This window comes from Corvus cornix, chromosome 14, assembly GCF_000738735.6.
Source record: "Corvus cornix cornix isolate S_Up_H32 chromosome 14, ASM73873v5, whole genome shotgun sequence".
NCBI lineage: Eukaryota > Metazoa > Chordata > Aves > Passeriformes > Corvidae > Corvus > Corvus cornix.
Window position 1 is genome coordinate 13,393,325 of NC_046344.1, and position 27,217 is coordinate 13,420,541.

The 27,217-nt window shown below is 47.1% G+C and overlaps 1 protein-coding gene across 4 annotated transcripts in view; it reads left to right on the top strand.

Moving 5' to 3' along the window:
* The window catches only part of GSG1L (GSG1 like), a 56,484-nt gene that overhangs the window by 28,404 nt on the left and 863 nt on the right, over positions 1-27,217 (top strand). The window contains exons 3-8 of one of the 4 annotated variants that reach the window (XM_039560675.1): positions 5,017-5,169; positions 9,217-9,328; positions 14,059-14,226; positions 19,719-19,786; positions 20,350-21,974; positions 26,132-26,217. In XM_039560675.1, the coding sequence (XP_039416609.1) occupies positions 5,017-5,169; positions 9,217-9,328; positions 14,059-14,226; positions 19,719-19,786; positions 20,350-20,459 (611 nt within the window). In that variant the 3' untranslated portion in view covers positions 20,460-21,974; positions 26,132-26,217. Of the gene's footprint in view, positions 1-5,016; positions 5,170-9,216; positions 9,329-14,058; positions 14,227-19,718; positions 19,787-20,349; positions 21,975-26,131; positions 26,738-27,217 lie in introns of those variants that run through there. The other 3 variants (XM_039560676.1, XM_010392159.4, XM_019281549.3) reach the window with 3 other exon arrangements.

Below are 27,217 nucleotides of genomic sequence, written 5' to 3' on the forward strand. Positions count from 1 at the left end.
GATCTGTGGATCTTCTTTCAAAATGCTGCTGCTCCCTGCTGTCTGACAGAAAGGCAAGGAACAGATCTTGCCAGGTGGTTCATGAAGTACTCGAGTGCCTAAAACCCCAGTGATCTTGTGGGTAACAGTTCTCCTCTCAGCCATAATGAAGAGTGTGTTCACTTCACTGGGGAGTGCTGGAAAATTAATTTCCTTGGCATGTAACAATGCTGCTGCAAGGGCTGAGAGCTTGAGGAGGTGGCACTGGTGCTTCTCACCATGAACTCCACAGAGAAGACAGTCTCACACATTGATGAGGAAATAGCAAAGCTCAGACACAAAGTCCTGTAATGTCCTGGCTACTGTGCTGATCTTCTTCCTGCCCTGAGGTCTGCTGATATGAATGTGATATGATTCCTTCTGATGCAGGGGCCCTATAAGTTGATTTGTGTGAAATCTTTTGCTGAGTCACAGTTTTTAATCTCAAATTCTGGGTGAGCAACTGAGCCCAGGTCCTGTACTTTCAGGGATTTTGCTTCACAGGGAGGTTGTCCTGAAGCTGGTGACCCCTTTTCCTCCCGGAAAAGCCTCACAATCTGTGGTGCTCAGGTTCAGAGCAATCCCACCTGGGACTTACAGGATGTCTGTGGGGCGGGAGCAAAGATCCAAAGTGTCCCACAGTGCACAGAAGTATCTCTGTCATTGTCAGGAACACTGCTGAGGAGGTGACAGACTGGCTGGTGGAGAAGCACCAGGGACAAAAATGACAGGAAAAGATGTGTTAGAACAGGAGGTGGTGATGGTACTGATGTCAGTGGTCATCCAGATCGCAGTGCCCACCTCCCTGCAGCTTCTCAGACATCAGGGTGGGAGACACAGGACAACAAGCTGATGTGCCACAGAGATGTGACAGGACAGCGAGACAGGTCCCTGACACCTCCTGGCAAGGACAGAAAGGAACGTGCAAACCCAGCACATTTTTGTCACCTGAAAAAAGCCCAGCAGACATGAGGAGGACTTGACAGCTGGCATCCTCTGCATTGTTCCAGGGAATCCTGGAAAGACTGGCTGAATACTTTGTGTCTTGGTGCTTGCATGCTGGGTGGGCTCCTTGCACACACCCACCCTGGTGAGAACGTGTGTGCAGCAGTGCGACTGAAACCACTTTGGGTTTCGTTTTGCTTTAAAGTCGAAGACTCTCCTTTCCTGGGAGGTCTCACATTGGAATGCCCTTGGCACAGCAGCACATCCCAGCTGAGCTCCTTCCCAGCCCCTTCTCTGCACTGGCAGCTGTGGGTTTGTTGAGCAGGCAAGGCAAATGCATGGACAGGATGAAGACCAAGAGATGAATCTGTTGATTTATGAGATTACAGATCCTCAGTTACAGGCCATCCAGGTGGAACTCTCCAAGTGAACCAAGTACTGACTCTTCTGAAGGAAAGATTTTTCATGAAAGCTGAGTTAGGCCAGACAGATCCCTGGGGCAGAGGACACAGGCTGGAGGGGAGTAAGCAGACAGAAAAGATGACAGCAGAGAAGATTGGAAAAGAGAAAAATCCCCTGGAGAGCTTCTTTTCTGTCACCTGGAATGACTGAGGTCCCCTCAAGAGAAGGAGCTCTCTACTTTGCAGGTAGGAGGCTGTAAGAGATTGTGAGTGGAGATGATGCCAAGTGACTGCCTCATGAATCTCATGTTGAGAGAGGAGCAGTGGGAGATCACCACCAGCACAGAACAGAAAGACTCTGTCTCCTGAATTAATAACCTGAAGCAACTGTTCTGCTTCAGGCAGCCACAGGAAAATGCAAAACTCAGACGCAGGTTGCATTTACTGGGTGTTATTATTTCAGATGAAATTCAAAGCCAGAGCAGGCAGGACAGGACATAGAACTATGCAAACACCACATGTGGGACTTGCCTTTCCCCACATTAGATGTGCTAAAAAAAGGCACAGAGAAGGTATTCAGTTACCCCATGAATAAGACAAGAGAGTTTCCTTTGTAGATATGAAAAGGGCCCCCCCAAAAAGTAATAATTGACTGTGCCTCCAACAGCAAACTCACCCAGCCTTTGTGTCTGATCAGAAAAAGGTTTTACAGCAGAGCAAAGCTCACGTCTCATTGAGCTTTTCATCCTTTCCTTGCAAGGTTATCCTGCTGACAAAGCCACTCTTACCCCAGCCTTGTGGCAAGGGAAGCCAAAGCACTCCCTGTGACAGCAGCCACACAGTCAGGTGTTCCTTCCTCCTGTTCCTTTCTCCTTCCTTAGGAGGACAAAGGACACCAGCTGGGCCCCCAGACCCTCCAGGCTCAGCTCCCAGAGCCCTCCTGTCCCTCTGCACGTGTCTCCTTGCAATGGACACACAAACCCAGATGCTCCCACAGGGACATGTGCACCTCCCCAGCTCCCTGCTCCTTCCAAGCTCACTGCACTGCTGCCTGCAGCACCACCTTCAGGCACTGGTCCATAGGTGGGCAACAGGTAGAGTGGGCTGAGTACATCACCTGAACCCCAAGCCACCACCTGAACCCCCAAAACCATCAAGCAACCCTCCAGACCCCTCCTGAAGGGGTGCACTCCAGCTTCTTGTTCCCCTCTCCATAGGTACATCCAGGATTACCCCGTCCCAGGAGCAGAACCCAGCCTGTGCCCTTGTCAGATTTCATGTGGCTGGTGACACACCCAAATCTGCCAAGGTCTCTCTCTCTCAAGGGACTCACAGTCTCCTCCTAATTTAGGATCACAAGAAGCAAACTTCCTTAAGTGTGTCCAGGTCATTGATAAAAGCATCCAAGAAAATTGGCCCTAAAACTGAGCACCACCAGCCTGATATTATCCCATGGACTGCAGCTCTTTGAGCCCAGTTGTCCCCTCAGGGAAGCAGAGATGGAGCCACACCACAGTGGTGAGCTGCAGACACTGTTACAGCACTGCCCTGGTGTGCACAGACCACCAGTGGGTGTCCACAAGGGTTGAATCAGGGCAATAAACACCTGGGCAGGTGTGTTGTACATTAATATTCCAAGTGTGGGCTACATGGATTACAGCTCATTAGTTAGGGCTGTCTGCTGCCTCAGTCTGTGGGTCAGGTTTACGTCATCTAATTCTTCCAAATTCAAATCATTCCATCATTCTCTCATCATAGAAACTGATGGTTTGAGAAAATGAGGCAAAATGCCTTCTAAAGCCTGCTGTATCTCAGAACAACACCCTTGCTCTCTCTCACTTGCATTCCTTTTTGGAAGAGTGTGCCAGTTGCCTGATACCAAATTGACTAACAGGAGTGAGATAAGCAGCTGTTTGCTGTTGATAGATGCAATATTGCACACACAGCCACTGTGAGCAATTAAAAGCTTTATTTATTGCTATCTCTGTAGTGTGGTATAAGAACTCGAAAGGTCAGCTACAGTGGCAACAACGAATAGCACATACTAATTAGATGTAATTATAAAGATGAATTCCCAGACAAAATATGAGCTGGGATCAGCCTGGTCACCAAGAGGACACTCAAATGTTTGATAAAAGTGAGACTGCATATCTGGTTTTCTAAGCTGGACTGTAGGCTTTATCACACATGTGCTCTCACAGTGAGGAGAGAAGGTATTAATATAGTGAAGCCTGTAGCAGTCTCTATGGTTACAGCTAACATTTTCTAATATAAGCCATTGTCTTCAGATGCTTAACTTTCCATGTTTCAACTGCTTAGGCTGAAATTTTCCATCACTGCTCATTGTTTCCAGGTGAATTCTCTAGCAATCAGGTTAGCAAATGTACTGGAGAATTCCAGCAGATTCTCATGCTGAAACGGCAATTGGAAATTGGGCAGGGACTTAATTTTATCATCTGTTCCCATCCTCCCCAATTTACCCCATGGCTTGGTGACTTTCAAAGACTCAGCAGATCCTGCTGGAGGTTTTGAGCTGGAATTCCCAAGCATGACATCTCCTGGTGGTGAATCAGTCCCTGCTGGGCACTGCCCCGCGCTGCCAGAGCCCGTGCCCTGCACACTGCCCCCGAGTCCTGCAGAGCTCAAACAGGGCCCTGACCCTCAGGGCTGTACCCAGGGGCTGAGGAAACATGAGCCAGGCCGAGTTTTGCATCTGCAGCTCCTCATCTGAGCCTGTTATAAATATCTGTGCCCACCCTGCTGTAACTGTGGCAGTTTCTGTGTCAGCTCCAGTGGCACAAACCCTGTGAGGTGGATCCAAACACCTTGAGTGAGAACAGCCATCCTGCAGGACTCCAGTTTCTAACAACAGCCCCCAACCCTATGCTGTGACATAGGAATTTCAAAACCTGGACTGAAAATATTTTCTTTGTGGAAAAGAGGCATCCAAGCCTGTCCAGCTCCCAGCAGCACACAGACAGTCAGGTTTCCTGTGCCATCACCTCTGTGTGTGCTGGGCTCTGCTCATCTAAACTGTGGCACAGGGTGGGAAAATGAATTCTGTGAGCTGTGCCTTGGCTCAGAGGAGCCAAGAGGTTCTCACACATAACCTGCAGAGGTTCTTCAGCCAAGCTGAACAAGAACAAGCAACAGCTTGTTCTTTCTGCAGTCTCTTTACCACCTTGGCACTCTTCACATCTTCATTCACCACTTTTTCTATTTTTCAGAGTTCGGGCCATGGTTTGCTGAGTTTAAACTCTGTGAATCACAGAATCATTAAGGTTGGAAAAGACCATCAAAATCATCAAACCCAACCTTTGACCAAAGGCTCCCATGCCCACTAAACCACACTGGGAAGTGCCACCTTTACTTGTTTTCTGAACACTTACAGGCGTGGTGACTCCACCACTTCCCTGGGCAGACTGTGCTTAATAACTCTTTCAGTAAAGAATTTTGTCTCTATATACAGTGGGTGTGATAAACATTTTTTAAAAACCCAGATTACAGTTGGCAACCTTATAAACCAACCAACTTTTACAAAAAATTACACAGTTACTCCTAGATATTCCTGATTTCCTAATTAATTTTTGCCAACGTTAACCTCTTGAAAGTATTCCCCAAGTGATGACTGGTTGTCTCTCTTTGCCCTCAGGTGTGCTGTGGCTCTCAGTGGTGTCCGAGGTGTTGTACATCATGCTGTTGGTCGTTGGGTTCAGCCTCATGTGCCTCGAGCTCTTTCATTCAAGCAGTGTCATAGATGGGCTCAAGTTAAATGCCTTTGCTGCTGTCTTCACTGTGCTTTCAGGTAGGAACCTCCCCCTCCCTTTTCACCGCCTCAAAGCAAAATTCTGCAACTCTGAGAGAATAAAAAACCAGAGGCTCCAAGACTCTCTTATCCCCATTTCGCTATTGCAATTTTTCAATGTAATTTTTTGTTCCTTTGGCACAAAGACTGCATGATAAATTTGCCTCTTGCCAGGGAGAAGTGAATATCCTCATTCCTGATTTCACAGCAGCAACGCAGTAATTATCCTTCCCGCACAGCCATTACCACAGCTCCAGCCTCAGCTCCATTTGCAGCATCATCACACTCATTTTCCAGAGGAAACTTAAAAACACGTAACGCTGAAAATTCTTTTTTTCTTTGTTAATCCTGAAAGTAGGTGAAGGCTGGAAAACCAAAGAAAGGAGCTAATCTTGTTAATTAACCAAATTGAGAATGAAAAGGGTTCTAATAATGGCACTGAGGAGCAGCCCCAAGGGTGACCTGGGACATGAACATCTCTCACAACAACTGCTTCGGGCTATTTTCATGCTCGGTCTGTACTTGGGGCCTCTCACCATCTGAACTTGAGGAAATGCCCCTTTCCTTCTGTGAAGCTTTTTCTGGCTTGAACCCCCACTTTCCAGGATTCATACAAGCAGCCAGAGTGCTCATGTGAGCACTCCTGCATGGACCTCTCAGGCAAAAAGAATTCCTGCAATAGAAGTGCATTTTATTCTGCTGCATTTTATTCTGCTGCATTTCAGGCTGGAAGACGTTACAACAGGCAGTGTACATTCTGGGAAGGAGCTTGTATCTTCAGGGATAGCTGCAAATTGTGAAATAGTAACAAAAAGAAAAGGTCAGAAGTAAAGCTGAGTGACAAAAAAATCTGATAAGAACAGCCAAAGCATATTTTTCTGCTTTGGATATAATTTGGAACTTAAAAAAAAAAAAAAATCAGTTCCATTTTCAAAATCAAACTATGTGGAATTCTTCAGCATTCAATCAATTACTTCCATGCTGTTCCTCTCTCCCTTCACCATTAACTGCAGTTTTAAAGTTTTGTAAGAATGATGAAGTTTTCTTTCCTACACAACTTTCTATTTTTATTTTGGCCTTCCCTCTTCCTAAGTACATTGCCAAGATAGTCCAAATATAAACTTCAAAATTTACAGGGAAAAATGATAGAGGAATTGAAACAAGGATAAAACCCCAAACCCCAGCATGCTGCTAGCTGTTATTTTCAATGACGGGGTTATCAGAGGAAAGAAGAAAACTATATTTATTTAAGCTTAGCATATTTATAATGACATAGCTTAATAGAAATTAGGTAATGAAGGGGACTTTCCATTGGAGCATAACACTTCTCATTAAATTCATGCTTGAGTTCCCTCATAAAAGTTCAATGAGATCTCCACCTTCTCATAGCTCAACATCTAAAGGTTAGGAAAAAACATCCTAACAGTGTGGTCACTTATTGTTGTTCCTTAATCCCCTACCAGCCATTAAAAAAATACCCCACAACATCACAATTTTGGTATCCCTCTTAACCATACACAAACTAAAAAAATTACACGTCTCTCACGTAATATTTATAATAAAACATCTTAATTACTGTGATATATTCTATAAACAGCATTTCTAGTAAAAAATATCAGAAAATGGTTTAAAATACATTAGTCTTTTCCAAATACCCTTCATCTCCAGCTTTCCAAAGTTCCTTAACCTCTTCCATTACCAACACCTCCAAAGAGCTCTGGTCCTGCAGGGCTCATGATCTCAAGCCAGCTATAAATGGTCAGTGTTCCTGCACTGCCCCCCACTCCAGCACACCACCTTACCAGGATCTCCCATCTGCAAACACCTCTTGCCCCAGACCCTGGATGGGTGCAGGCATTGTGCCCTCCCTGCCCAGCCTTGAGCAGCCAGCTGGGGGAAAAGATGATCCTGTGTCACAGGCAGCTCATTTTAGCTCATTAAATGTACAGCAATATGGACCAGGGGGTATCCCCATGGAGAACTTGGCAAGGCACAGCTAAAATGGACCAAACCGAAAGTCAGGAAGCAGCACAACAAAAGATTTGCATTATTCTACTTTAGTTTGGATGTGGCACAACAGCACCAACAGCCCTGCCAGGTGCAGACCCAGCCCTGTCCCTCCCTGCCATTAGGCAGACAAAGCAAAGAACACCACGTTTCCAGGCTTTGGTGGTGACCTCCTCCTCACCTGGATCAGCGGACTGTCACCTCAGCCTCCCACACAGCCACAGGGCTGAACGTGGCTGAAACCCTGTGCAAGGTTTGCGTGACAGAACAGAGCAGCTCAGCCCTGCTGAGGCTCGTCCTGGCTGGGCCAAACCTCCTGCTGGCTCTGAGTGACTATGAACGGTCTCAGGGCAGTCTGTAAGATTTTATTAGGGTTGAAAAATTACTGACAGGACATACAGAAACAGTAAACCCTCAACTTAAGATCAAGGCACAGCTGTCAGCTGAAGAAAAATCCACTGATTTAAAAAGTTCAGCAGGCGCCCGGTGCATTCTGGAATTAAATACAACCAGAAATGAGCAAGGTGTGCAGCACTTTTCTGTGCTCCCATTAGGCCACCCACCCTGCCCAGATCTCATTTCTCCTGGAGTGAGTTGCTCTTTCCACCTCCTATCTTTGCAGTGTGTCACTCCAACAGGAGGCAGCTGAGCAAATCACCCCAGCTCCCTGTAACACAGTGTCTTCTCTCAGCCTCTGCCGTTGTTTGTATCAAATCTGACATTTGTCTTGCTGAAGGTCCTGCTTAACATGCCCACAACACAAACATTCCCCAGCTTCCCTCCCCCAGAACTGCCCTGAATCATCCAGGTGTCTGGGGAGACTAAGAGTGTTTTAGGTTTTGAAAGTAAGAAGGAAAGAAGAGACAATAATTCAGTATGGTTGGGGGAGGGAAATCTGGATCTTCCACGTACAGGAAGGGCAACCATGGAAAGAAGTAGGTGGTCAGAGAGAACAGTGAATGAATGGTGCAAAGTGTAACACACAGACCTCACTGTACCCACCAGGGCAGAATATGGGTGTTTCCAAGTGCCTTGAACTGCCACTGCAGCACAAGAGGCTTTTGCCCATCTGTAGGCCCCAAGAACTATTTGGGATATAGTGATCCAGCCCCACCTCCTTAGCCTGATCCCACACTTTCCTGAGCTCATTGGGGATCATCACCCTGCACTGCCCAGGTGCTATGGCAGGAACATCCCAAATTATTGTAGCTAGAAAATACTCCAAGCCTCAGAGCTGCTCCTGACCACCACTGCTTGAAAAGTGGGGTTTGATTTTCCTCAGAGGGATGTTTAAATATAAAGTTCAGGTGGTTTTTTCTGTTTAAACTGCAGGACCACACTGGCCAGCTAAAGGCAGAGCCACTCAGGCCACCCTGTGATTTACTGCAGCCTTGTTCTTTAATATCACAGGGCCTGAAGGCTCTAACACATTGTCTAATCCTCACCCAGTTGCAGTTCTCTCAGGGAGCTGTAACAGTCTCACAAAAGCAGCACCAGCACTGCACCATCAAAAGTATCCCAGTGGTGTCCTCTCAGCACACATCATCAGGAGAACCAAGCTCACTTCCTTGTGCAACTTGCAAGTGTTTTATGAGTGTTCAGATTCATAAATCTTAGCAACTACTGGGACAAAATATGGTTCTTTGGCATGAACACATTGAGTCTGCATTGCCTGCAGAAGCCTCTCTCCTCATTCTCACCTGAGGCCTGTCTGGGATGGGCTGTGAGATAGCTGTGGGTGGCACAGCCCTGGTTTGCAGCAGCAGGGTTGGTGGGGATGCTCATTGTGCAACATTTTCTTCAACAATTTTCTTCCTTCAACTCCTCTTTTAATTGAGAATTCAGTATGATGCAAAATATTGAGCTCTCAGTCATATCTTTCCTCTGCCCATGCAGCTCCCTCCTCCACAGTAGAACAGGAGGCATAAAAGTACAACAAAGACTTTTTTGCAGCTCTCAAAGCACTTCCAAGCAGTAGCTCCCTCAAGAATGAGAAAAAGCATTGGCAGAAAAATTCCTGTTCTAATCCCTGCTTCCCAGGTCTCTTGGGGATGGTGGCACACATGATGTACACTCAAGTTTTCCAAGTGACAGTCAGCCTTGGGCCAGAGGACTGGCGACCACATTCCTGGGACTATGGATGGTCCTTCTGGTAAGTGTCACCACCAGTTCCTCTCTTTTCTCTTTGGAGTTGTTCCATCACCCTGTTGGGAGGTGAATTGCACATATCACCTCCAATTGCCAGGAACACGCCTGTGGATTTCCAGCTGCCAAACTTGCAGGAGCACAAGCCCCCGGGGCTGTGCAGTTTTTGAGGTGTGGGGGACAGTTAGGGGTGGCTGTGCAGCAGCAGCTGTGCTATCAGCAGGTACAGAGCATTTGTAAATAAACAGCACCCACAATTACCAACACAGATTGAGCACTCTCATTAAAGTTCAATTTAGGAACATAATTGCCATGGCATTTCTGAGACTTTTAGACTTTTCTTTTTTTTCCCCCCTTGTTTTTAATTAATGTCTCAGTTGAACCTTACAGTGCAGCTTTTAACACAACTGCAGAGGAAGGTTCAGTGCTCCTGGCATGATGAGACTTCCCTGTGGATCATGGGGAGAAGGCTTGGGAAAATGGACATGGCATTTTTTTTTTTTACCTTTCCCATTTATCTTCTAAAATCTCATAAAACTAATTTGACCAAGACACAGCAACTGTGTTATATTGCTTGCAAGTTTATAAGAAGCTTAACAAGAGCAGGAGGCTGTGGAGAATAAAAATACCTGCAAACAACATCCCCATTCCTCCAGAGGCATCAGCCTCTTTGGATGGATAGAGAAAATACCTTCTTCTTGTCATTTCTAAATATAGCACATTATTTTCTTTCCATCTCAAAGCAAAAATAACAATCTTTGCTAACACCAGTAAATAAATATAAATACTTCTCATGCACAGCACTGCAGGGAATTATTAGTCTTTCCTTCTCACCTCTCTATGCTGTGTTTCATAGGAGGAGTTGCTACCATTTTAGCAACATGTTACGAAATACCAATCACATTATATTTAAAATACAGCTTATTTTGTGTCTCAATAATGAATATTTATTGCATGTGATGATGGACTTATAAATACATTGCATTCCCATATTTATAATATTTATAATATTTATAATATTTATATTAATATTTATAACAACTCTGTCACAATAATTGTATAATTTTCAATATATTTAAATAATAAGGCGTATTTGTCTTCAGTAATCTATTTTGTAATTTACTGCAATACTCAAACTTCGGAATGCTGTTGAATGTCTTGCATGAACAACACTCATTAGATTATTCTCCATCTTGTGCAAGCCAAGAGCCCCCATGGCTCAGAGTGGGCACCAGGGTCCCTCAGGGCATCCTGAGCTCTCCCTGGGCCCACTCATCCCACCCACACTCCCTGCTGGGAGCTGTGTCCCATAGAGATGGAGCTGGGAGCTGGTATCCCATGGGAGGTGGGTTTGGGAGCTGTGTCCCATGGCAGGTGGAGCTGGGAGCCGTGCTCCATGGGAGATGAAGTCCAGACCCCAGCCCTGTCCCAGAGCAGCCTCTTCCTCAGCTCTCCCTGGGCAACCACAGCCAGAGAGGGCACAGTAGGCTTTGGTTTAAGGACCAGGACTGCCCCTGGGTTAGGTCTCGCTGTGGAGGACTCTGGAGACACCCACAAGCAGGGAAATATGTGGGAGCAACATCCCCTCTGCCCGTATTGCTGGGGTGAGACCTCACTCCACACAGCCACTGTGGGAGCTGAGCTCCTCTCCAGCTACTGCAGCCACAAAGCTCCTTCTTGCATTTAGTAGTCTCCCTCCCTCCCTCCCTTCCTCCTTCCCTTCCTCCTTCCCTTCCCTGATGCTTCCAAGGCAGCACATTTATCCGTGCAGGATGTGGGGCACGGTGCAAACATTGGCTCTGCTGGGACGGGGGTGAGCAGCGGTGGCACTTTCAGCCTGCAGTGGTGCTCAGCAGCCTGAGGAAGGCCATGGGGTCCCTCATGCCACACTAGTGATGAGTAGCAGACCTGGAAAAGGAAGCTCTGGAAGGCAAATGAAGCAAAAACAAGGCTTCTGCCTTCCAGCTAACACTGAGCCACCACTGTTGTACAGACCAGAGAGCTTCAACCTCCCCTGACACCACCCAGACTTGAACATCTTCTTTAAGAAGGGTTAATCACAAATGCCCATCCAGCCTGGTGGAAAACCACACATGTAGGAATTATTTTCTGCTCCATCTGGGTTCTGGTGACATCCTGGAACATGAGCTTTGAGAACCCCTCACCCAGCAGCATAACCACCACCCTGATTTTCAGCCTGCTGTAAATGTGCCACTGCAGCACCCAGCCACAGAACACGGCCCAGAGAACTGAAACAGCCCTGACAAGTGAGGCCAGGGAACGCTGTCCCCATGGCCAAGAGTCAAAGGGTCTTGGGGATCCAGACTGCCATCCCTTTCCCAAGTGCCAGCGGGAAAACTAAGTTTTCTGTGACTCAACTTCCTCTCTATCAAAAGGGAATGATAAAAACACCCCTCCCCAAAATGAGCAGACTGTTTACAGTCTGCTCAGATGTCTCAGGGTTGGCCTCTGTTATCCTACCCCATTCCCAAGGCACTGGCAAAGCCTGAAGGTTGTTCTGGTCTCTGGCATGAGTCAGGAGTGGGCCAGGGGATTCTCCAGGCAAGGGATTTCAGTGCCTCTGAGGATCAGTAGCTGTTTAAGTTAAGACTCTCTAAAGAAAATAAATATTAAAAGCCTGAGCTGTTTAAGCCATGGAGGAACATGAGAGCCCAGCCCTGAGCGCAGCTACAGGAAGCTCTGTGGGTACAGTCCCACCACATCTGGGGCACAGCTGGCATGGACCATTAACAGCACTGCTGTTAAAGAGGTCTTCACCTAAGGCAGGTGTAACTCTTGAAGGTGGGACAGCCACTGCTTGCAATTCAAAATACATAGCATTTAACCAAGGTCCATAAAAACTAAAGCACATCTATCCTAATTGCCTAATTACTATAATTTCCCAAATGCCAGACACTGAGAGTCTTCATTCTGTATTTCCTTCTCTGAACCTTTCAACACTTCTGATTTCATGATTAGAAACCATCAGAAACATCCAAGAGAAGTTCTCCCTCAAATGTCATTCCCCAGGCACCTCCCAGGCACAGTGAGGTATGTGGATTTGGCTGGCTTCTTCCTGAATACTCTTTAGGAGCCCAGCTGGAAATGTTTGCAGCTGCTGGAGCTCTTCCACACACTCCACGTGGGAGGAAGACTCATGCCAGGAAGACTCAGGCCAGGAAGATGCTGTGCCTGGACACTCACACCTAGCACAAGTTCCCTTCCCACTTCTCCTCCCAACCATGGGAAACTTCAGGGAACTTTGTCACCCCAGGGGTCACTACATTTCCTTCTCATTTGATTGCATCTGGCAAACAGGTTCAAAAATGACAAGGAAGGAGCTGCCTCCACACATCTCATTGCCTCGGGAGTCCCTGCAGGACTTGTTATAAGCTGAATTTTGAAATCATTGAAATGAGCCATTTCTGTTTACTTGAGTCACTTTTTCCCTAGATTTTTCAGTCCATGAATATGTGCTCTTTTTCAAGTTTTGTCTAATTTGAAATGAGAAACTGCTTCCTTGTCGGCAGGTCCTTTGCAGAATGGGAAAATAGCTCATGCTGAGGGCTGTGTTGACAATGAGTATTTATAAGATAATGCTACTGGGGCTGGATTCTTTCTGCTCTGCATAATTCAGATCAATTTGTTACAGAAAAAGTGCAAAAAGGAGCAGGTAAAGTGTGTCACCATCATAGATGATGAAGTTAATCCAACTTAGTTAGGGAGCCACTGTGAAATATGTGTAGCCAGAGTTGATGGGCTGAGTGTGAAGCCAAGGGGAGCTTGAATGCAGAGAAGCTCTGCTGACAAAAGGAGGAATTCAGGGTCTTTTTTTGCAGCCTCATTTCATGCTCAAAAAGCATCTCAGCTCCTTGGGACCATGAGTCCCTCACCAGCCCCATCTGAACTTGAGGTCAGGGAGGGCAGAAGAACCTGAGGGGAAGCCCTGTCCACAAGCAGGGAACAGAGCACCTCCCAGCTGAGCCTGCTTGCCAGGAGACCCAGGACAACACCTGCTGCTCTTCCAGCTTTGCATTGGGCCAGTCTTCTTTTTTTCTTCCACTTTTCTCCCTCTGCCTCTCTGTGCTCCTGGTTGGTACTTGCAGGCATCCTGCCCCTGGCTGGCCAAGGTTGGCTGGCACTGCCTTCACACTGAGGGGGTCAGTCAGGAGACCCCCAGGTTGGGTGACTCCACAAAATGGAAGTGTTGTCTTCTATTGTGGTCAGGCTTTCAGAGACCAGACACAAGCCAGGAATGCCAGAAGTGTCCATGAACCAGGAAAGAAGGAAATACAGTAGTCTGATGAAGGCATGAAAAGCAGATTAGAAACCATCCCTGCAGTGGCATTGTGCAGCCAGTGTCCCATGGATGCTGGAAGACTGCTCCAAAAGACTCTCTGGGGCATTACTCCTTCCAGGAGTGTATGGATTTTAGGACTCGTCTGCAAGGCTCTGAGGCATTTCAGAGGGAAATCAGGAGGTGTTTGGCTCTGGTGTCAGAGTGCACCAAGTGTTCACCTTAGCACATGGTTCTCCATGGGATGAAGGCTGTGCCCAGCCCCAGCCCAGCCTCCTGCCTTCCTGAGCATGAGCCACAGGTCTTTCGAGGTAAGATGAGAAGAACAGGTTTGTCCCCTCCACCTTCCCTGCCTGGTCCCACCCTGTGTGTGTGTGTCTGAAATATGACATGAGCTGCTGTCTTAACCCAGCTCTGTCTGCTGGTTTCTCTCTCCACAGTCTGGCGTGGGGCTCTTTCACCTGCTGCATGGCGGCCTCCGTCACCACCCTCAACTCTTACACTAAGACTGTCATTGAGTTCAGACACAAGCGCAAAATCTTTGAGCAGGGCTTTCGAGAAGAGCAGAACTTCCTAGACCAGGAAGCCATCAAGTACTTCAGAGAAAGGTCAGTGCAGCCAGTCACTCGATCAGGGGAGGTTTCCACGGACTCTGCTGGTTTCAGAAAACCCAGGCTCTCACCCACTTCAGTGGGTGAAGTCTCTGAGACACCTGGAGAAGGCATGTGTGAAAGGCAAACGCAAAAGGTCCTCCTTGATTTGTTTTTTCTTAAATTTTGTGATGTCTCAGTGTCCACCCTTTCTCCTATACTCACTAAAAGTTTTTACAATATGCAGCCAATTCACAAAAAGCTGTGCTGCCAATGTAAGCTGATTTTCCCTCTCTAGAAAGGTAAAATTGTGGGGGTGTACCAAATGTGACATCCATCCTTTCTCAGCATGTGCAACAGGCACCTCCCAGTAATCCCAACAGCTGCTGAGGCATTTTCCAGCCACCACCAGGACACTTTGGGGTTGCCATCTCCCATGGTCACATGTCTACAATCCATCCCTGGCTTCTTGGCACAACCCATCCTCTGGAGCAAATCCACACAAACACAGCAGGAACACTGCACTGCACTGCAGGAACACCCACACGGTGCCACCCCCACTGCCACCGGGGTCATAGCTGGGCTGCAGTCCTGGTGCGTCCCAAGGCCCAAAGGTGCTCTGTCACTCTGCCCAGTAGCTGACCCCTGTGGCTGCTCCAGGGACCTGCTGCCCCCGTTCTTTGGTGAGAAAGTTAAGGCTTTGTTTAAAGCTGTGGATTGAGAAGAGCACACAGCTCCTGGGCTCACACAGCAGGGATGGGCTCCACAGGGTGATATACCTTCACAGGATGAAGAGCTGAGAAGTACAGAAAATCCTCACCAAAAGCCTATGAGCTGAAGTGATATAAAGATATTTTGGGGGCAGAAAATATAAGCAGGATGGATCTCTGTTCGTCAGACCAGTGGGGCACTTTCTCCGTGGTGGAAGAGAGTGGTTGGGAAGCTCTGAGGGGACAGAAGGTTTGGAATGATCAGCATTTCAGCAGCAGAGTGAGGAGCTCTCCTGGGAGGGCAGAACTAGAGAGCTTCCATGATTATAGCTTTTCCTTGGTTATCATGTTTGTTATTCTGTTGTTACAGTTATCCCCCTGCTAACGTCCAAGTTTTCACTCTACCTTTCAGACTGGAAGGAAAAGAGAAATGAGGCAAACAACCATGATTTTCCTAATTTTGCATTTGGACATGACAGTGAATTCTAAAATATTCTCTGTGGGAGAAAAGAAAGCCCAGACACAGTGAAGAGGAAGGGGTCAGTGTGTGCCTTGGGGTAAATCAGCACTCAGGGAGGGAAACCAGGCGAATTATTGAAGCGAGAATTGCAGATAAGAGCCCAGCAGAATTATAAGGAACAGTGTCTTGAGTTAGATTGGGAAATGCTAGGGAAACTTGTTCAAGTACCACTACTGCCCCTTCTGGAACAGTAAATAGCAAAATACATGGATGGCCCACAGGACAGTGACCTCTTTCTCTCGCATGGGTACTGTGGATTTGATTTGGGCTCCTCTTGCCCTCACAATATGACACAATCCCACCCCCAACAATTCCCTCCTCGGTCACCTCCTCCCCGCCCTTCCACACACACTTGGCACACACAGCTCAAGCATGTGGTGTTCCCAAACTTCATGATTATGACTTTCTTTTTTTATATCGTATTATTTTAATTGTTGTATCTGAATACATAATAGGAAGCCCAGAGACAGTGTTACCATGGGATCATTCTGGAGATTTAAAGCTGTGCAGCAATATACAAAATTTTTAATTTTTAAAGTGATCATATTCATGCCCAGCTTCCCTGCTGTGACCTGGGAATGCTCTGGCTGCAGGGGGTCCAAGGACTGTCCATTAGCAACACCCTGTTGCTGCATGCTGTGGGTGCCCTCAGTCCCACACAACTTCCCCAAGCTCCCATCTGCCTTTGCACAAATAGAAAATAAAATAAATCCTCTTTCCTTCCTGTGCATATACCCAGGGATACTTCACATTCCCTCCTACTCCTCCACCTCCATGTTCCTTTTCATACCTCATGAATAAAACCCTCCAGCCTTTCTTCCTTCCAGTTACTTTGCACATATCTTTACCCTTTCTGCCTGTTCCTTTGCCTCAGTGCACACTCAGCACCCCCTGGCCACACATATCCAACCTCTGTGCTGGACACACCCTGTGCAACAGGCACTTTCCTATATGTCTGCTGAAAATTAAAGCTTTATCATTATTCCCAACAGCTCCATTTATCATCTGGGACTCAAGGAAGGAAAGTGTCAGCCCCATTTTGCATGATAAAACCTTTTTGTCAGAATATTATTCTACAGGCCCCTGCTCCCAGGGAAGAAATTTGCTTTATGAAAAGTGCTGGCAGTAAAATGCTGCCAATCTTGCACGTGTTTCCTCAAATATATCATTGTATTGCACTTATTTTTAATTGCACGTAACTGCATATAACAGCAGAAGATTTGCTAGAAACGTAGATGTAAGAGCTGAAATGGTCCCTTGAGAGCTGCCAGCTGAACAGCTGTGCTCCTGTCCCCAGCAGTGCGGGAGGTGCAGGGGATGAGCCACATCATTCCATGGTTTGCTGGGCTGATCCCCCCTCCAGCAGCTCCCCATCCCCTCCCCTTGCACAGCAGCCTCGCCCTCTGTGTCCCTGCTGCTCCTTCACTTCACTCTCCACATCCCAAGGGCAGCCTCTGCTCTGAAGAACATAGGGAAGACCTTTAGAACCACATGAATGTCTGTGTACACTCCAAATTCTGCTCCACAGCCTGCTGTGACTCCACCTTAGCCAGCACATGGGGTTATCCAGCCCTGAGTCAGTCTCACAGGATCACATCCAAACCCTCTGCCTCCCTCTCCCCCAAGGCTCTGCCTCTCACCAGCCAAGCATCTCACTGTTCCTATCACTGGGAAAACATTTAAGCAGATGCTGAAAAATCAAAGATTCATGGTGTTGCATACAATTATTTCCTATCCGGACCTGGGATACTTTGAAAAGTCCAGACAAAACAGATTCTGTAGTTCACACCATGAAATCAAAAGATACTAGAGCTCTTCAGATATAACAAGTACAGTAGCCCTCAGGGTAACTCTGAGAAAAACAGGTCAATTGTACAGACTTGGAGGTATTATTCATGCTTTAAGTGTTCTATAAAATTATCAGAATTATCTGCAAAGTCAGCTTTCAGTCCTTGTCCTTTAAGTGTTTTTCCTTCCTTTCTTCTTGTCTTCCTTAGAAATGAATATTTGTCTATACCTTTGCTCATCTTTTTCAGGTTTTTAGTTAATTGTGTGTCAGTTCATAACAAGTATCTCTCTTCCATCCCACCCAGTTTCTCTTTCTGCTCTGTTTCACATGAATACTCTTGCCCCACATGGTCATGAGCACAGTCCCTTGTGTCTGGTTTACCCCAGCCAGGAGAGGAGGAACCCTCACTGCCCTTCTGCTTCCTTCCTTCCTGCTCTGAGGATCCCTCCAGAAAAGCCAAAGGGACAGGGATTCTTTGTTCTCTCCCATGGAGTCTGATAATCTCTGTGACAGCCAGCTGAAGGAATGGTGACAGACCTTCTCCGCTTTCCCTGCCCAGCTGTTTAGTAGCTGCTGCTTTAGCAGCTTTAGCTCTCCCCTGCTGCTTTAGCAGCTTTGTCCCTACGGCTGTGTAATAATTAAGATGCATTCACAAGAATTCTGCTCACACAACTGGCTCCACCAACACTATCATCACATCCATCCAGGCAAGGGCCAGCACAGCCAGCTTACCCATACTCAATGCCTTCCCCAAGTTTGTTCTCAGTTTCTTGCCTTCTTTTTTTCATATATTAAAGAAACCCTTTCAGCCACCCTCCCCAGCAGACTTTTCCCTTCTCCCAGGATTCTGGTGGATTTTGCTTTCAGGTAAAGAATGAAAAGTTTCCTCTCTGCTCCTTTGCTTTGCTGGGGGCAGGGCAGGAATTGCTGGTGGGGCAGAGGGAGCCCCTGGGCAAGGGGCACAGCTGCAGGGACAACAGCAGGAATAGCTGCAGGGATGACAAGGGAATGTCCGGGCTTGGGGTGAAGGTTCATGAGGACTGAAGCCTGAGGTGAGGGATAGGGGGCCTGAAAGGGTGGAAATCAAATCCAAGTGAGATCCTCCTGGAGAGCTCATCACTGCCTCAGGCAAGTAATGGAAAGTTTGTGAAGTGATGTGAGGAAACTGGAATTACCCATGGCCTTCTTTTAGTGAGGACAAGAGCAGCTTTTGGACGTGCATCCAGGCCGGGTCAGGGGTGCAGAGTCCCACTGGAGCTGAGGCCACTGCAGAGATGGGTCGGGGCTTATCCATGAGGGGACCCCAGAGATCAGCACAGCCCTGTCTCCAGTCTGCTATCCAGCTTCGTGCCCCTGTGAAGCAAATCTCACTTACCAGGGGCTGTTAAATCAACATATTTAGCAAGCAAATCTGGAAGATTCAACCTCCCCCAGCTCACCCATCCGTAGCACAGCGTTTGCAGCTGTCCATCAACACCCATTGTGCCACTGCAGCTGATTTCACAACATTTTTCTTGCTGACTGGGCCCTTACTCTGATCTGCAACACCAACATAAGCAGGCAGATGCTACTGGTGAGATTCTGGAATGAGCTGAGTTCAAACTGCCATCGATAGCAGTGCAGACAAAATGTCTCTGCAGGGACAGAAAATGTCGTTTTAACTGCTAGGAGCAGTTTGAAACAGACAGCAGGACCAAAGCTATTGCAGAGCTAATAAATCAGGACTATTCCCAACACTGTGAGAACCAGAACTTTTCAAATCATCATTTACACGCTATTTTTTCCCTCTTTGCACATTTCATATCGTACTCACAGCTTGCTTCCTCTAAGTCCATTGTGCCTGAGTCAGATGTGCAGATCATACCAACGCCTTCCAAAGACATGCCAGCCTTTTGCTCTGATTTCCTCCTCGGTCACCCAAGTACCTGAACAGGGTTTCAGTTACTGACCTAATGTCCCTCCCACTGGCAGAGTCAGTTCCTCTTCACACAGACACCGATATTTCCAATCTTCCCATTCCCCTTTCATCAGTGCACACGGACCAGCACAACCTCCTGCCTTGGCTTTTTTCTGTACTTTATTCTGCAACACAGGAAGCTTTATCCACAGAGCTGCTCCTCCTGGAAAATCACATGGACTGGCACTAAAATGGTGCAGCAGTAGCACCATCCCCACTTCCAACACACACATACAATGCTGTTGGTCCCTGGTGCTTAGATCCATCCTGAAGAGGGAAAGAGTGGAGAGATGCAGCCCTGAGCCCCTCATTTCTATTCCCCAAGGCCTCTTTACATGAGCTTTCCCCAAGAGGGGCAAGGCCAGGGGAACCAAGTCCTTCCTGAGCCCATTATGATCTCCGTGGTGGGCCTGGCTATAGATGGAGGAGCCCAGGTATGTTGGACTCTTACTGGTTTTGACCCTTCCGTTTGTGTACATTTGGGAGCAGCCTTTGTTTCTGTTAAAGGTGCTACTTCTATATTCTCTTTTCCAGGACTGAGGAGGAGAGGGCTGAGGCTGGGGACCTGAGGTTACAGTGCCTCCATAGCTGCTCCCCAAATAGTAAGTGACCATGGCTCGAATGTGTCCAGCACACAATGGCTTGTACTGTCCCCACGCTGGCTCCCCGGGGCTCAGAATGAGGTTTGGAGTAGGAAGCTATGGAAATAGAGGTTTGTTGCCTTCCCAGACAGCATTGCCCAAGAGATAACCAACCAGCATAAGAACAGTACAGAATTCTCCAGGATTCAATTTAGGATGTGCACATATCCTATAATTTTGTGTTATCTCAAGAAGCTGTGACTTCATAGTAGTTTAAAAATATGCTCTAATTTACACCTGTATAACTTTCATTATCACTACCTTTTTTCATCTATATTTATCACCAATTCATGATGATGCATGCTATTGAATATAAAAATGATTGAAAGCAGCTTTGGTAGACAATAACGTTAGTATAATTAATGCCATTTCTTGCACTTTCTCTGGAAATTGCTGTGCTTTTATTCAGTGTTTGCAAAAGCTCTTGCTTTAAGCTATGGGAATCAGTGGTTCAATGTACAGAGCAGTATTGGAGCACGGCTCCTGCCCTGCTCTGAATACTATACTTTTTCTTTACTCTCCAGGAAAGATGTGTGCAGTTTCATGCATCTATTTCCTTGGAAAGAAAGCAAGTGATCCTTCATTCAGCAGGAGGGAGCCTTGGGAGAGTGACTTGCTGGCTCTGCGCTGTTAAAATTTGGAAACCTCATGGCATTTTGCTGCCTCTGTCTTGCTGAGATGCACATCTCAGCCACATACTCATGGAAGCTTGGTGTCTGTAACCCCAACCCCTGAGGGTCCTGCTCCCTCACCAGACCTGCTGGAACAGCCCTCCTGTCCCATGTCACTGCAGGTGGTGTCCCCACAGGCATGATAGTGCTGGCACTGCTCTCCAGCTCGGTTTGTCATCAGCTCACTTGGTAACTCCTGCTCCTTGAAAATGGCATGTCAGTCATGGACCTTTCCACAGGCAGATCCATATCCTTCATTCTCACAGGCCTGAAAATGTCTATTGGTACAAAATTGATCTGGGTCATGTTTCCTGAGAAAATTCCTCACCTGCCAAGCTCCTGGCAGGTGCTCAAATGTGCTTATTTTATTATTGAAACCTGTCCAGAAGTCTTTGTTTCAAAGAACAAATAACAAGTCTTGACAATAGGTGTTCCAAGGAATGGGCTCTGCTGGTCCTGTGCCCAGCGCTGTCCCAGGTGTTTCAATGTTAAAGGACACAGAGCTCATCCCATAGAGTGCTAACAGTGCTGAGGAAGCAAACCACAAACGAGAAGCCCTGAGTCAGGTTAAAGAACAGTGGCCATTCCTCAATATTCCATCAGGCTCAGCCTCACATCCATTACCTTCTGTAATGAAATCAGATCAATATTAATGAAGTGACAGGAGTGAAGCCGTGCTCTCAGTTCACAGTTTACTTACAAATCCAATAGAAGCTGCAAAATGCTCATTATCCATGCTTATTAGGGAGGAAAAACCATTAGTTACTGCTGCTTGGGATGGCACAAAGCTTCACAATGCTCACATGAACCTCTCCTTCCTCAAGCAAGCCCACCAAGCCATAACTGGCCTGTGCCTGACCCCAGGATTCTCCTTGATGCTGGTTCCAGGGTCCCACACTCCCAGTCCTTGTCACATTCCCCATGCCAGGGACCCGTGGCCAGCAGAGGATTGAGAACGGCGAGAGAACGGTGTGAGAAGGGCTTGGCTGAAGGCAGAGCAGCCACCAAGGTCGCACTGACCCCATGGGTGGTGTGGAAGAAGGCGACATGTCATCAGGAACAGACCAACCCAGCAGCCACATGCCACCAGCAGAGGAAATGCCAGCAGGTCACTGGGAGCACTTCATGGACACTTCACACAGGGGTGGTCCTGTGCCAGCAGGACACCAGGAGGCACCACCTGGAGTTATTCCTGCTGCTCACCTCAACCAGCGCCTCATTCCCGGCAGGACCTGCCAGCTGCCCTCACCCAGGAGCACTCTGAGGAGGTTCTAATCTGAACCAAACAGCAGATAAGGAATACTGGCTCATCCTCAGGCATCATGAATCTTTCTGTCCTCCCACGAAGACAAAACAGGGCATCTGTCCTTGTTGAGAGGAAAGGACTTGGGGGAGTGTCGCTGAGGAGTGAAAGAGCAAAAGCTCTAAAGAGGAGAACAAGACTGAGCGATTGTGGAAGACAAACACTACCTGGCCAGGTGATTTTGGAAGAGAGAATGTTAAAGGTTTTTGAGCAGCCCTACAGCACTGTGGGAGCACAGGTAGCACAAAGGGCCTTATGCCAGGGGAGGATATCAGGTTCCTCTGTTGGCAAGACTGAGCTCTCCGTTTTGAGAAGCGGCCTTAAATTATAAATTCCATCGGAAGCTTGATTCCAGAGGCGCCTCAATCAGGACAATGCAATTATTCAGTCTTGATAATTCTACATTAAACCATTTAACGCCCATCACTAAACTATAATTTTCTTTTAACAGGGTTAAAAAGAAAATTATTTTATTAACTTTAAACCCCTTTAGCAGGGTTCAAACTTACCTGAGCTGGGCTGAGAGCAGCACCAGGGAGCTCTAACTATAACTTGGCTTCCTCTGCTCTCCCCAAGCTGCCTTCCTGTGCAAACATATGGCACTGGCCCCTATACATCTGATGCCCCCGGACATACCAAATTTAGCATTTCCAGACACTTTTAAAGCCTATTTGCTGTCATTTTTGACCTTGGAGGTCTCAACTTTTTCTTTCAGAAGTGCAGGGCTGGGAGATCTTGATGCTCCAGCCACTGCACAGAAATACAGAAGGAGAAGTTTTACATCGGGATTCTGTTGTTGTTGTTGTTGTTGCACAGTTATTTATTAGCAAGAAATGCTCACTGTTATTAGGCTCCAGATAGCAATAGTCCCTGATTTCAGACATCTGTATGTCCATGCCACTTCCATCCTTTCTTCCAGAGTTGTCCCACCATGAGGCATTAATATGAGGAGCCTGGATCCCACAGGGCAGGTGGGAGAGGTACAGATGGTAAATATAAAACAAGGGGCAAGAGAGAGGCAGTAGAAATATCACAAAGGACAAGGAGGGACAGGTGTGGTGGCAAAGCCAAAGAAGAGATAAATAGCCCAGAAGAGCAACAGCTCAGCAGGAAACAGCACATTCTTACTGTCTGTGGCTAAAAGCCTTGGTGTTATTTGAGGCAGATAAACCCAGGGTTCAGGACACCAGCTTCTCTTGTAGAAAACTGAAAGATTATTCAAAATTAATTCAGTGTTAAAGAAATAATATGTCACTGTTTTGGCAGCGTGGGCATTTCAGAAGGGTCACCTGACAAAGAGGAGGCCTTGAAAAAAATAGTTTTATTCTCATGTCATCACCCTGTAGGCATTTCCCCTGGGCCCATCCCACAGCTCCTCTACCATCCTCCCACCCCGGCTGTCTACAGTGAGATTTATGCAACCAGCCCTTCAGTGCTTCATTCTAAAGCATAGTGTAATTTTTTTCTATTCAGACAAGTTCATCAGAAGAACTCTAGGTTTAAAGCATGGTGGAAATGATTCATAAAAAACAAAGAATAACCACTGGGGGTTTTTTTTCCCTCAGTCGCAAGCGCCACGGAAGCAAAGTGGTGCTGGATGTGCAGGCAACTTTCAAATGTCTCCAAAAATTCTGTAGCACCAGCTGAGCTGGAGAGGGCAAGGCACAGACGGCAGCCAAGGTCACTGTGACAACGGGGAACATGCTTTATATGCTGAGCAGCACAGGCTGGGAGGCGGCAGACAACAAGGGCTTGACGCATTTGAAGTGTCGCTCAAAGTTGAGCCAAGGTTTCTCCTTGTGGAGGTACCTGACAGCTGCAATCAGCTGCCTATTTCATGTCAGCATTGATTCCAACTCCAGGTCTTGCAATTCTTCCTGTAATTTATTCAGTTCGTAGTGATTCACCACATTAAAAAACAGGTGGGGAAAAATCCCCTCTGATAAAGCACCATGGTTACGGGTCGAAGATCCAGCCTTGCTGCACTGACAGCAGTGGGAATCTCGTTCCTGTCTGCAGGCAAGGCCTTGCCCACTAGGAAATTCCAAAGCTAAAGGTCTCGGTTCTGTCCTCATTTACCTCTGCTAACATCCAGACTGACATTTCGCTTTAACATTGCTTCTTGAGCTACCAGTTTTTCTGCTTCTGAAGTAAGGATGATGATAAAAGTAAATGCAGTCCCATGGTGGAGCATGGCAGCCAGTGAAAACTAAGGGGTGGATAAGGGAAGCAAAATAAGCTGACAGTTTATAATACATTTTTGTTTCCTCCAGTGCACAGGTGAATTGAAAGGCTTCTTATATAAATTTCAGTGGGATTAGTTATGAAAAGTGCTTTCTGTCACTCTTTTAAATTGCATCTTTCAATAAATGCTTCATCTTCTACAGCTAATCCTGGATTTATGCAAAAAAACTCCCCAAACCACCACCCTGCTTCAAGCCAACCCTGTCCCACACTGCTAAACATGTGAAACAAAGTCTTTCAGACTGTATCTGCACCCTTTCATTGTGCATATTCTATTACCCCCTGGAATGGAGGTAGGGGCTGTTCTCAGTTCAGGTTCAGATAGTTTTACACCGTGGGATATTTGAGGATAAATACATGTAATTTTAACAACAAAAATGTTGGGGTTTTTTTTTAATTGCCTTTTTTTTAATTGCCTTAAAGTGGGGTTGTCTCTTGTCTCCCAAAAGGTCCAAAGCCTGAGCTACCGACCCTGACTTATGCAAGGAAGGGGCAGCAATCCCTCTGAGCCAAATAACTCTGGTTTTCCTGTAAAAACCTTTTCATTCATGAGGGACTCTCCGGCAACAGGCACTATAAAGTCAGTGGGAAAAGGGACAGCCCAGAGGCTCCAGTAGAAGAGAAGGATGGTGAGGTGGGACCCAGAGGGGAGAAAAGTGAGAGGACAAAGGGGAACTGGGGGAGGAGTAAATTCTTTTCATAGTTAGGCAGAACAACAGAATAACACAGTGTGGACAGGGACCCCAGAGGGCTCCAGTCCTGTGCTCCCAGAATGTCCAGGTTGGATCAGGCTGCTTCATTCATTGCCCAGTTGAGATTTGAACATGTCCAAGGATGGAGATCCCAATACCTCTCCTGGCCTCTATCCCACTGTCTGAACACCCTCAGGGTGAAAAGCTTTTTCTCATACAATTCCGGCCTTCCAGCCCTGTTCAGCCGGGTTAAGAAGGCAAGGCACTCCCAGGTGCTCCCTGGGACATGTATGTGCTTGTTTTCCCTCCTGCCCATTATATAACCCATTTTATGATTCCTTTTTGGCTTTGTTTTTATGCAGTAGCTCTGTAACTGTCTGCATTTCCAATTATAAAACCTTTATATTTGATTTAAACCTGATAATTAAGCTGTGATTTAGCAAATTAACCCTATTGAAGCCCAGAGGTGTGAGACATACTCTTTAGAACCTTAAATATTTGGTGTTTAATTGCATCCAACACTGAGAAAGGTGCAGGGAGGTGGAGATGTGATTGTGTAGCTAATTCAGGCCCCTAGTGCTGACAGGACAGGACCTCATACATCCCATCCAGACCAGGATTTGCTGCTGTCTTCCACCACGAGAATTCGCCAGATGCACAGAAAGACTCAGTTGGTCCCTGGCATCACTACGAAAGTTTGTCATGTCCTTTGGCTGTTAGAAATCCTGAACCATGATCTGCACTGTGGTTGCCTTTGTGTTCCCCTTCAAGGTCAAGGCATTTCTAGCTGCATTCCCCACCTTTCAGCACAGTTCCAGGCCACTAGGGTGGAACATCTTCCTCTCTTGCCATCAGGATTGACAAACTAAGAAAAATTTAGCCATCCCCTAATTCCCTGAGTTCCCAAGCAGCGCTCCCAGGAGGCTGAAGCATGAGGGCCCATGGAAGGAAGGCAGGTCTTCACAGTGGGCAGGATGGTCAGGGACAGGTGCTGTGGCCACCTGCAGCCAGGTTTTTATGTTCTCACAGTCATTGTGCCAGTAGCTTTCATCCCTTCCTGTCCTTCCCCAGCACCAAATCCTTGGTTCTCGCTGAGCTGTGTGACTTTTGGGGAGGAGAACGTGGATGTTCCAGTGATCCTCACACTGAGGATAGCTGACAAGTGCTCAGTTGGCAGCAGGGAGGAGCTGGTCCTGAATTTATGTGCCTTATTCTCAGATGCTTTGCCCTTGATCACGAGAAGCAGAGGGTTTTATAGGACACGAGAGGCAAATCAGCCTACGGGGAAATTCAGTTGTGGGAAACAGGCTTAAAATTGTCCCAAAACAGGCCTAAAATTGTCTTATAAGCCTTTAGCACAGTCCAGAGGAAAAAGTGTGTGTTTGTCTTTCTTCAGGGCTTCACAACACCCAGCTCTAAGTGTCACTAGCCCGCAGAGGAACAGGAGTGATCATAATGCTCAGAAAATACCCCCATTCGCTACGTCAAGCTCTTCCAGCAACACATCAAGCAGCTCTTCACTTTCATCAGAACCAACCAGCCAGATCTCCATGGTTCAGGATCAAACCCTGCTGGACATCACCTCCATCACTAGATTGGCCCCAGGGGAATCACCAAACCCTCAACCACTTGAGCAAAGAGATACAAATTTAGCAATATCGTGTTCCAGCCCACTCGGAGCAAGGACTATTCCAGCATCTTGCCCAGCCAGCCTCAGGCTCAATCTAACACCCAGCTCAGCCAAGCCACAGCAATACTCTGACTCCTCTCCAGTCAGCCCAGGGATCAACACAGCTTCCTTCTCTACCTTCTGTCCTCACACAGCACAAAACGTACAAGCTTCAGCTTCAGATCACACACTGACCCCAACCAGGACAAGCACAAGGCCTCCAGCAACAACAACTCCTGAAGAGAGTTCCCAGGCTCCTGGCTATTCTAAAAGTGAATTAAAGAATACAGGAAAGGGGTTTGAATCAGATCTGGAAGATCCTGATCATGAGAGGTATGTATCCAGACCACACAGGTGTCTAAGTCCTCAAATGACCCATGTTGGTATAGAATCATTAAGAACCCCCCATAAAAAAAATTAAATATCTTTATGATTCAGACATCCCCAGTGTTTGTTTTTCAGTAACTACCCTGTTCTTCCACTAAACCCTGTTATCCAGGAAGCAAAATGCCCTGTTCCCCAAACACTCATTTAGCTCTCCAGACCCGATGACAGACCTGGGCCAGGTCATCAACCTCAGCTCCTCCAACAGGGCACAGTTTTCAGGCGCCTCCTTTCCTTCCAAACGAGGCAGCACAACTTTCCCTTGTACCAGCAGAGAGAAGCTCTGCTGTCACTTGGAGCCTGACAGAGCAGAGCAGGGGATGGTGCTCAGCGACGTGGCCAGGATGTCCCTCCCAAACCTCCGCTGTCTGCTCTGACCCCAGGCAAGCTGGGCTGACCCTACTCCTCCAAGCCTCTGAACTCCACCCT